Source organism: Perca flavescens, unplaced genomic scaffold (genome assembly GCF_004354835.1).
Source record: "Perca flavescens isolate YP-PL-M2 unplaced genomic scaffold, PFLA_1.0 EPR50_1.1_unplaced_scaf_14, whole genome shotgun sequence".
NCBI classification, from domain to species: domain Eukaryota; kingdom Metazoa; phylum Chordata; class Actinopteri; order Perciformes; family Percidae; genus Perca; species Perca flavescens.
This window is the reverse complement of record NW_021166559.1, coordinates 9,599-22,500: the sequence shown is the minus strand read 5'-3', so window position 1 is coordinate 22,500 and position 12,902 is coordinate 9,599. Positions and strand designations below refer to the sequence as shown.

Here is a 12,902-nt window from a genome sequence, read left to right as displayed (position 1 = left end):
CTAGCGCGGTTAGCGCCAGTGCTAATGCCTCTGCCTCGCGAGTGGATGATATAGCCCCTATGGATATAGCCCCAATGGATAGGACCCAGTAGATCGGTCTTCCGTGGATGAGCCCGCAACTCAACCAGTGCTAAAGTATCCGGTCACTTCTTCTTCTTTAGGGAGTTTAATTGTGTAGGACCGCCAGAGGATAACAGTAAGGTATGTGGCTACTCTGCCTGTATTTTATTATGTCATTATATGAGATATATGGATTAAAATAATCAATTCATAACCCGCTACAGAAGCTGCAGGCGCAGTTCTATTTCTATAACAGCTTGTTACTGTTGTCAAGTTGTTTTTTCCCTCATGGTTTTCTCTTGTTATGGCCAATAATGCTTTAGGGCTATTAATGCGATTTATTTATTTTTGTTAAACATGTTTTTAACATGAATCATCACACTAAAGTAAGGAAATAACGTGAGTCTTGTTTTACATGACAGATGACGTTGTCAATGAACACGTTCTGTGGCCGAGTATTGATTGAAACTGTCGGGCAGTGTTGTTGATCTGTATATTGTTGAAAACTAAACTATGTTTTGGGGAAATATTAGATTCCTGACCACTTTTACCGTCTATAGGCCTGAGGTTAGGAGAGATGCGCTATAGCACAGCCAGGTATGATGCGTAATGGAGAGTCCAAAGCGCTCTTCTTTTGGGCAGAACCAAGGAGAGCGATCGCGGATAGGTCCGTCCTTTGCACCGAAACTTTTACAATGCAACAACATATAAATAGCATCAAGCTATTACAGTCTTTATTATGTAAGCACATATCATATATATAATATAACAGTATATTAGCCAGTCATTTTTATTAGGTTAAACAGGGATTGCTCTGTAGCGCTGTAGGTCTTTAACCTCCTCACCCACAGCTGGATGAATTATCTTTTTTCTGAAGGAAATCGATAAAACCCTACACCTTGTGCTGTATATGTGGCGGTGCAACCCCCAAACACAGCACGTTTTCGTCATCGTTTCAACTTTGATCAACAACGTTTGTAACAACGTGACGGTTGACAGTAGCTGGATCTCTTCAGTTGGTCCGGTGGCCGGAAGTATCTCGGCGCCGATTGTTTACAAACATCGTGAAACGCCGTATTCCCCAGGAAGAGATTACACTGAGAGACTTCTCATGCAAACTCTCTGCTTTACATTTGAACACGTTTCCACGGTGACGGAGCAGCCAGACGATGCTGAGTCTGTACAGGTGTGTGTGTGTGTGTGTGTGTGTGTGTGTGTGTCTGGGGGGGCTGAATGACTCAGCATGAATCTGTGGTTCTCTGATTTGTTTATCAGCTGAGAATCAAATCAGAGGAAACACACAAACACACACACACACACACACACACACACACACACACACACACACAGAGAGACACACACGCACACACACAGACAAACACAAACAGAGACACACACACACAGACACACACACAGACACAGACACAGAAAAACACACACATACACTCACGCACAAGCACACACACACACACAAACACAGACACACACACACAAAAACACACACTGACAAAGACACAGAGACAGACACACACAGACACAAACATACACAGAGACAGACACACACACAGAGACACACACAGAGACACACACAAACACACACACACACACAGACACACACACACACACACACACACACACACACACACACACACACACACACACACACACACACACACACAGTGTGTAACAGTGTAAAGAGATGCTGATCCAGGTTCAGTTTTCAGGTTTTTATTGAAGAACAGGAAGTGATCAGCAGCATCAGACTACAACTCCCCATGATGCTCTCTGGGTTTAAGGCTCCAAACAAACAGGAAGCTCAAACGATAGAAACAGGAAGACATTCACACACATTATTAAAGAAAAATATCCATCTTTCTGAGCAAGAAACTAACAGACAAAATGCTAAGCTAACAGCTAATTAGATTTCTCTAATCAAAAATCATAACAAATAAAAAGGATCCAAAGAGATTCTGAACTCGCGTCTCTGAACTCTCGTCTCTGAACTCCCGTCTTCTGAACTCCCGTCTTCTGAACTCTCGTCTCTGAACTCTCGTCTCTGAACTCTCGTCTCTGAACTCTCGTCTTGGCACATTTTCTTTAACGAGAGTTTTCCTCTAAAAGAGTTAAAGTGCAACCAAAAGAAATAATTAAGAGATTTTTTTTTAAAGTGCTCATATTATGCTAATTTTCGGGTTCATAATTGTATTTTGAGGTTATATTAGAAAAGGTTTACATGTTTTAATTTTCAAAAAAAAACCATATTTTACTGACAGTACCTAGGTAAGGACTACTAGCCAGTCAGAAGCAGAGTATGAGGGCCCTGACAGTACCTAGGTAAGGACTACTAGCCAGTCAGAAGCAGAGTATGAGGGGCCCTGACAGTACCTAGGTAAGGACTACTAGCCAGTCAGAAGCAGAGTATGAGGGCCCTGACAGTACCTAGGTAAGGACTACTAGCCAGTCAGAAGCAGAGTATGAGGGCCCTGACAGTACCTAGGTAAGGACTACTAGCCAGTCAGAAGCAGAGTATGAGGGCCCTGACAGTATAATATGAGCACTTTAAGTATTTAAGGACATGAGTAAGGTTAAATGTGCTTCGTGGTGTTTTAAGCCCTCAGCGTGGCCTTCCAGGCAGCTGACCCTGAATGTAACCTATAGGGTGTTTTTACCTACCTATATGCTCTTTGCTCTTTATTTATTTATTTAATTTAATTTTATTTCTATCTTTATTTTTAATTTAATACATACTGTGTACATATACTTATACTTATATTGTTTATTACATTTAGAGAATGTGTGATGTGCACCAACAACACCAAAACAAATTCCTTGTATGTGTTAAAAAACGTACTTGGCAATAAAAACACTTTCTGATTCTGATTCTATAGGGTGTTGTTACATATAGGGTGTTTTTACCTATAGGGTGTTTTTACCTACCTATAGGGTGTTGTTACCTATAGGGTGTTTTTACCTATAGGGTGTTTTTACCTACCTATAGGGTGTTTTTACCTACCTATAGGGTGTTTTTACCTATAGGGTGTTTTTACCTAGAGAGTGTTTTACCTATAGGGTGTTTTTACTTATAGGGTGTTTTTACCTATAGGGTGTTTTTACCTATAGTGTGTTGTTACCTATAGAGTGTTTTTACCTACCTATAGGGTGTTTTTACCTACCTATAGGGTGTTGTTACCTACCTATAGGGTGTTGTTACCTACCTATAGGGTGTTGTTACCTATAGGGTGTTTTTACCTAGAGAATGTTTTACCTATAGGGTGTTTTTACCTATAGGGTGTTTTTACCTATAGGGTGTTGTTGTGAATGTAACCTATAGGGTGTTTTTACCTACCTATAGGGTGTTGTTGTGAATGTAACCTATAGGGTGTTTTTACATACCTATAGGGTGTTGTTGTGAATGTAACCTATAGGGTGTTTTTACCTCTAGGATGTTGTTACCTATAGGGTGTTTTTACCTATAGGGTGTTGTTACCTACCTATAGGGTGTTTTTACCTATAGGCTGTTACCTAGAGAGTGTTTTACCTATAGGGTGTTTTTACCTATAGCGTGTTGTTACCTATAGGGTGTTGTTACCTATAGGGTGTTGTTGTGAATGTAACCTATAGGGTGTTTTTACCTACATATAGGGTGTTTTACCTATAGGGTGTTGTTATCTATAGGGTGTTGTTACCTATAGGGTGTTGTTACCTATAGGGTGTTTTTACCTATAGGGTGTTGTTAACTATAGGGTGTTTTACCTATAGGGTGTTGTTAACTATAGGGTGTTTTTACCTATAGGGTGTTGTTACCTATAGGGTGTTTTTACCTATAGGGTGTTGTTACCTATAGCGTGTTTTTACCTATAGGGTGTTGTTAACTATAGGGTGTTTTACCTATAGGGTGTTTTTACCTATAGCGTGTTGTTACCTATAGGGTGTTGTTACCTATAGGGTGTTGTTGTGAATGTAACCTATAGGGTGTTTTTACCTACATATAGGGTGTTTTACCTATAGGGTGTTGTTATCTATAGGGTGTTGTTACCTATAGGGTGTTGTTACCTATAGGGTGTTGTTACCTATAGGGTGTTTTTACCTATAGGGTGTTGTTAACTACAGGGTGTTTTACCTATAGGGTGTTGTTAACTATAGGGTGTTTTACCTATAGGGTGTTGTTAACTATAGGGTGTTTTACCTATAGGGTGTTGTGAATGTAACACGAATGAGTCACACTTTAGTTTAAAAGCATATTTAGGACGGAAACGCCACTTTTAAGATTTACTGTATTCTCGTTTGGAATTGTGTATGTGTGTGGTTGTGTGTGTGTGTGTTGCATTGGAAGATGACATTTTGTGTGTGTGTGTGTGTGTTTGTGTGTGTTTGTGTGTGTTTGTGTGTGTGTGTGTGTGTTGCACTGGAAGGCGACATCGAGGGGCCTAAAACACCAAAACACGGCTAAATGTACCGGACAAGTTCTCTCGTTTTCCACCGGAAAAATCTAACCCTGAATTTAAGAAACAGGAAGTTGTTTTCCAGCACTTCCTGTCGTACCAGAATGTTTCCCAATAATTTAAAAGTTCAAGTGGCTTTTTTCCCCCTCCAGCGGCGTGCGGCTCACATGCTGCGTTGTTCAGTTTTTGGCGCTGAGCAGCAGCAGGAGGAGGCGGAGCCTAGCTGCTGACAGAGCTCCCTCAGCTCTGTCACCTCGCGCAGCACTTCCTGCGCCTGCCGCCATGCCGCCGTGGCCTCGGCCAGCAGTCTCTCGGCTTCGCTGCCGGCGCCGGCGTTCGCCTTCCCGGGCTCGCCGCCGTTTCCTCTCGCCGCCGCCAGCAGCCGCTCCGTGTTCTGCAGCTTCTCGGCGATCAGGTCCTGCAGCGCGCCGATCGGCGCCGCTTTGTTCCTCGCCGTTCTGGGCTCCGAGTGCGTCAGGATCTCGTCCAGTGAGGCGCAGCGGTTCTTCTCGGCGGGCGTGAGGCGTTTGCCGGGCTGTGGCGTTTGTCCCGCCACGTCCCGGGGAAGGCTCTGAGACTTCCCAGAAGCCTCGGCGGCGGCGGCGTTGAGAGCTCCGTCCGTCTTGGAGCGGGGACAGTCCGGGCCGATGGCCTCGTGGATCAGATCCAGGGTCAACGTCCCGTCAGAGGACGAGGCCGACGCCTAAAGACACGGGACACACCGTTACCTTACACACCGTTACCTTACACACCGTTAACTTACACACGTTACCTTACACACCGTTACCTTACACACAGTTACCTTACACACCGTTACCTTACACACCGTTACACGTTACCTTACACACCGTTACCTTACACACCGTTACCTTACACACCGTTACCTTACACACGTTACCTTACACACCGTTACCTTACACACAGTTACCTTACACACCGTTACCTTACACACCGTTACCTTACACACCGTTACCTTACACACCGTTACCTTACACACCGTTACCTTACACACAGTTACCTTACACACCGTTACCTTACACACAGTTACCTTACACACCGTTACCTTACACCGTTACCTTACACACCCTTAACTTACACGTTACCTTACACACCCGTTACGTTACACAGTTACCTTACACACCGTTACCTTACACCGTTACCTTACACACCGTTACCTTACACCGTTACCTTACACCGTTACCTTACACACCGTTACCTTACACACCGTTACCTTACACACGTTACCTTACACACCGTTACCTTACACACCGTTACCTTACACACAGTTACCTTACACACCGTTACCTTACACACTTTACCTTACACACCGTTAACTTACACACCGTTACCTTACACACCGTTACCTTACACACCGTTACCTTACACCGTTACCTTATACGTTACCTTACACACCGTTAACACACACCGTTAAACACACCATTACCTTATACCGTTTAACACACCGTTAGCATTACCGCCCGTTAACACACGCTGTTAACACACACCGTTAACTTACCGCCCGTTAACTTACGCCGTTAACTTACACGCCGTTAACTTACACACCGTTACCTTACACACGTTGCCTTATACACCGTTAACTTACACGCCGTTACCTTACTGCGCCGTTAACTTACACACCGTTACCTTACACACCGTTAACTTACACGCCGTTAACTTACACACCGTTAACTTACACTTAAACACCGTTACCTTACACACCGTTACCTTACACACAGTTACCTTACACACCGTTACCTTACACACCGTTACCTTACACACCGTTACCTTACACACAGTTACCTTACACACCGTTACCTTACACACCGTTACCTTACACACCGTTAACGCCGTTAACTTACACGCCGTTACCTTACACGCCGTTAACTTACACACCGTTAACTTACACACCGTTACCTTATACACCGTTAACTTACACACCGTTACCTTACACACCGTTACCTTACACACCGTTACCTTACACACCGTTACCTTATACACCGTTACCTTACACACCGTTACCTTACACACCGTTAACTTACACACCGTTACCTTACACACCGTTACCTTACACACGTTACCTTACACACCGTTACCTTACACACCGTTACCTTACAAACGTTACCTTACACACCGTTACCTTACACACAGTTACCTTACACACCGTTACCTTACACACCGTTACCTTACACACCGTTACCTTACACACAGTTACCTTACACACGTTACCTTACACACCGTTACCTTACACACGTTACCTTACACACCGTTAACTTACACACCGTTACCTTACACACCGTTACCTTACACACAGTTAACTTACACACCGTTATCTTACACACCGTTAACTTACACACCGTTACCTTACACACCGTTACCTTACACACCATTACCTTACACACCGTTAACTTACACACCGTTACATTACACACCGTTAACTAACACACCATTACCTTACACACAGTTAACTTACACACCGTTAACTTACACACCGTTCCTTACACACCGTTAACTTACACGCCGTTACCTTACACGCCGTTAACTTACACACCGTTAACTTACACACCGTTACCTTACACACTGTTAACTTACACACCGTTACCTTATACACCGTTAACTTACACGCCGTTACCTTACACACCGTTAACTTATACACCGTTAACTTACACGCCGTTAACTTACACACCGTTAACTTACACACCGTTACCTTATACACGTTAACTTACACGCCGTTAACTTACACGCCGTTAACTTACACGCCGTTAACTTACACACCGTTAACTTACACACCGTTAACTTACACGCCGTTAACTTACACGCCGTTAACTTACACGCCGTTAACTTACACACCGTTACCTTACACACCGTTACCTTATACACCGTTAACTTACACGCCGTTACCTTACACGCCGTTAACTTACACACCGTTACCTTACACACCGTTAACTTACACGCCGTTAACTTACACACCGTTAACTTACACTTAAACACCGTTACCTTACACACCGTTACCTTACACACAGTTACCTTACACACCGTTACCTTACACACCGTTACCTTACACACCGTTACCTTACACACAGTTACCTTACACACCGTTACCTTACACACCGTTACCTTACACACCGTTAACGCCGTTAACTTACACGCCGTTACCTTACACGCCGTTAACTTACACACCGTTAACTTACACACTGCTACCTTTATACATCGTTAACTTACACACTGCTACCTTACACACCGTTACCTTACACACCGTTAACTTACACACCGTTACCTTACACACCGTTACCTTACACGCCGTTACCTTACACGCCGTTAACTTACACACCGTTACCTTATACACTGTTAACTTACACGCCGTTACCTTACACACCGTTAACTTACACACCGTTACCTTACACACCGTTACCTTATACGCCGTTAACTTACACGCCGTTAACTTACACACCGTTACCTTACACACCGTTAACTTACACGCCGTTGACTTACACGCCGTTAACTTACACATCGTTAACTTACACACCGTTAACTTACACACCGTTACCTTATACACCGTTAACTTACACGCCGTTAACTTACACACTGCTACCTTACACACCGTTAACTTACACACCGCTACTTACACACCGTTACCTTATACACTGTTAACTTACACGCCGTTACCTTACACGCCGTTAACTTACACACCGTTACCTTACACACCGTTAACTTACACGCCGTTGACTTACACGCCGTTAACTTACACACCGTTAACTTACACACCGTTAACTTACACACCGTTACCTTATACACCGTTAACTTACACGCCGTTAACTTACACACCGTTACCTTACACACCGTTAACTTACACACCGTTACCTTACACACCGTTACCTTATACACTGTTAACTTACACGCCGTTACCTTACACGCCGTTAACTTACACACCGTTACCTTACACACCGTTAACTTACACACCGTTAACTTACACACCGTTACCTTACACACCGTTAACTTACACACCGTTACCTTACACACAGTACACACCGTTAACTTACACACAGTTAACTTACACACCGCTACCCTTACACACTGCTACCTTACACACCGTTAACTTACACACTGTTATTTTACACGCCGTTAACTTACACGCCGTTAACTTACACGTTACCTTTTACACGCCGTTAACTTACACACCGTTAACTTACACACAGTTAACTTACACACCGCTACCTTTACACACCGTTACCTTTATACACCGTTAACTTACACGCTGCTACCTTACACGCCGTTAACTTACACAACGTTATTTTACACACCGTTAACTTACACACCGTTAACTTACACACCGTTAACTTATATAACTTACACGCCGTTACCTTACACGCCGCTACTTTTACACGCCGTTACCTTATACACCGTTAACTTACACGCCGTTACCTTACACACCGCTAACTTACACACTGCTACCTTACACACCGTTAACTTACACACCGTTAACTTACACACCGTTACCTTATACACCGTTAACTTACACACCGTTACCTTACACACCGTTACCTTACACACCGTTACCTTACACACCGTTAACTTACACGCTGTTAACTTACACCGTTATTTTACACGCTGCTACCTTACACGCCGTTAACTTACACGCCGTTACCTTACACGCCGTTACCTTACACGCCGTTACCTTACACGCCGTTAACTTACACGCCGTTAACTTACACGCCGTTACCTTACACGCCGTTAACTTACACGCCGTTAACTTACACGCCGTTAACTTACACGCCGTTATTTTACACGCCGTTAACTTACACGCTGTTAACTTACACGCCGTTAACTTACACGCCGTTGTTTTACACGCCCGTTAACTTACACACTGCTACCTTACACACAGTACACACCGTTAACTTACACACCGCTATTTTACACATTGCTACCTTACACACCGTTACCTTACACACCGTTAACTTACACACTGTTACCTTACACACACCGCTAACTTACACACCGTTACCTTACACACACGCTAACTTACACACAGTTAACTTACACACCGTTAACTTATTGTTACCTTACACACCGTTACCTTACACACGTTACCTTACACACCGTTAACTTACACACCGTTACCTTACACACCGTTACCTTACACACCGTTACCTTATACACCGTTACCTTACACACCGTTACCTTACACACCGTTAACTTACACACCGTTACCTTACACACCGTTACCTTACACACGTTACCTTACACACCGTTACCTTACACACCGTTACCCTTACACGTTACCTTACACACCGTTACCTTACACACAGTTACCTTACACACCGTTTACCTTACACCGTTAACTTACACACCCTTAACTTACACACCGTTAACTTACACACCGTTACCTTAAACACGTTGCCTTACACACCGTTATCTTACACCGTTATCTTTTACACGTTACCTTACACACCGTTGCCTTTACAAACGTTTACCTTACACACCGTTACCTTACACACCGTTACCTTACATCGCGTTACCTTACACACCGTTACCTTTTACACCGCGTTACCTTACACACCGTTAACTTACACACCGTTACCTTACACAATCGTTACCTTACACACAGTTAACTTACACACCGTTATCTTACACACCGTTAACTTACACACCGTTACCTTACACACCGTTACCTTACACACCATTACCTTACACACCGTTAACTTACACACCGTTACATTACACACCGTTAACTAACACACCGTTACCTTACACACAGTTAACTTACACACCGTTACCTTACACACACCGTTAACTTACACACCGTTCCTTACACACCGTTAACTTACACACCGTTACCTTATACACCGTTAACTTACACGCCGTTAACTTACACACCGTTAACTTACACACCGTTACCTTACACACCGTTAACTTACACGCCGTTACCTTACACGCCGTTAACTTACACACCGTTAACTTACACCGTTACCTTACAACCGTTAACTTACACGCCGTTAACTTACACACTGTTACCTTTATACACCGTTAACTTGCACACCGTTAACTTACACACCGTTACCTTACACACCGTTAACTTACAGACCGTTAACTTGCACACCGTTAACTTACACACCGTTACCTTTATACACCGTTAACTTACACACCGCTATTTTTACACACCGTTTACCTTACACAACGTTATTTTACACACCGTTAACTTGCACACCGTTAACTTTACATATTAATTGCTATTTTATACACCGTTAACTTACACAATGTTACCTTACACACCGTTACCTTACACACCGTTAACTTACACAACGTTAACTTACACACTGCGTTACACACCGTTATTTTACACACCGCTAACTTACACACCGCTACCTTATACACCGTTACCTTACACACCGTTAACTTACATAACCGTTAACTTACACACCGCTACTTACACACAGTTAACTTACACACAGTTAACTTACACACCGTTAACTTACACAACCGTTAACTTACACACCGCTAACTTATTGTTACCTTACACACCGCTACCTTACACACCGTTAACTTACACAACCGTTACCTTACACACAGTTAACTTACACAATGTTACCTTTACACACAGTTAACTTACACACCGTTAACTTAAACACCGTTAACTTATTGTTACCTTACACACTGTTAACTTACACACCGTTAACTTAAACACTGCTAACTTACACACCGTTAACTTACACACCGCTATTTACACACCGTTAACTTATTGTTACCTTACACACCGTTACCTTACACACCGTTAACTTACTTAACAACCGTTAACTTATCGTTAACTTACACACCGTTAACTTACACACCGTTAACTTACACACCGTTAACTTACACATCGTTAACTTACACACCGTTACCTTACACACCGTTAACTTACACACCGTTAACTTAACGTTAACTTACACACCGTTAACTTACACACCGTTAACTTACACACCGTTACTTACACACCGTTACCTTACACAACGTTACCTTACACACCGTTAACTTGCACACCGTTAACTTACACACCGTTACCTTATACACCGTTAACTTACACACCGTTACCTTACACACCGTTAACTTACACAACGTTAACTTACACACCGTTACTTACACACCGTTACCTTACACACCGTTAACTCACACACCGTTACCTTATACACGTTATCTTTACACACGTTAACTTACACACCGTTAACTTACACACCGTTACCTTACACACAGTTAACTTACACACAGTTAACTTACACACCGTTAACTTACACACCGTTAACTTACACACCGTTAACTTATTGTTACCTTACACACCGTTAACTTACACACCGTTACCTTACACACCGTTAACTTACACACCGTTACCTTACACACAGTTAACTTACACACCGTTACCTTACACACAGTTAACTTACACACCGTTAACTTAAACACCGTTAACTTATTGTTACCTTACACACCGTTAACTTACACACCGTTAACTTAAACACCGTTAACTTACACACCGTTACCTTACACACCGTTAACTTACACACCGTTAACTTATCGTTAACTTACACACCGTTAACTTACACACCGTTAACTTACACACCGTTAACTTACACATCGTTAACTTACACACAATATACTGTTTATACATACATAGGTCTGTCTGTGTGTCTGTCTGTGTGTCTGTGTGTGTGTGTGTTTGTGTGTGTATGTGTTTGTGTGTGTGTGTCTCTTCTGATTGTGAAGAATGTTGTATGGGTCCCATACAACATACATACATCCAAGTTATTTTTGGGCAATTTGATCGTAAGAAACTCATATTTCTGATATTAAAAACTTTGAAAGGGTTAGGTCATTTTTAGCGGCACCGAATGTACATTTTGTGGTCATTACGGTTATTTTACAACACTTTCACAATAAGAGGAGAGTAATCATCAGCATGTCATATGTCATGGTGGTGCCAAAACATAGGGGGTGTGGACCAAAACTGGACCCACGGGCCCCAAATTGGGCGGCCTTGCTTAATGACGAAGTTATGTTTAGGTGGACGGGACTGACCACAGCGAGCAGGTGACCTCTGGTCGGCAGCCGCCGGTTCTGAGGGATCTTCGCTCGATCTCGAGTCAGATGGGACAGCTGAGAGTCTTCCACCGTCACCTGGTGACAACACAAGCAGCCCTTCAGGTACGCACCAGACTCCATGTAAATAATCAGGACTTTTATCATCGTAAAACACACTTCATTCAAAGTGGACAGAAACTAAATAAAACTACCAAAAGCCGTCTTGGTTCATCTTTCCACTGTTCCAACAATCACCACTCTGGTTTGGTTGAAATAAACCTTTAATTCACCCATTTACATGTGGAGATTACATGGAGTCTGGTGGCTCTGAAATCCCATCACCAAACCCACCAGACT

General features: G+C 42.9%; 1 protein-coding gene across 1 annotated transcript; it reads right to left on the bottom strand.

Annotated features, from left to right (window-relative positions):
* Positions 1–4,406: 4,406 nt before the first annotated feature.
* On the bottom strand, positions 4,407–12,686 carry LOC114551539 (pleckstrin homology domain-containing family O member 1-like). Its single transcript, XM_028572564.1, has 2 exons — positions 12,543–12,686; positions 4,407–5,205 (listed from the first exon to the last, which is right to left on the bottom strand). Exons 1-2 carry the CDS (start codon positions 12,684–12,686, stop codon positions 4,666–4,668), a joined length of 684 nt encoding a protein of 227 aa, XP_028428365.1. The 3' UTR covers positions 4,407–4,665.
* Between the last annotated feature and the right edge of the window lie 216 nt (positions 12,687–12,902).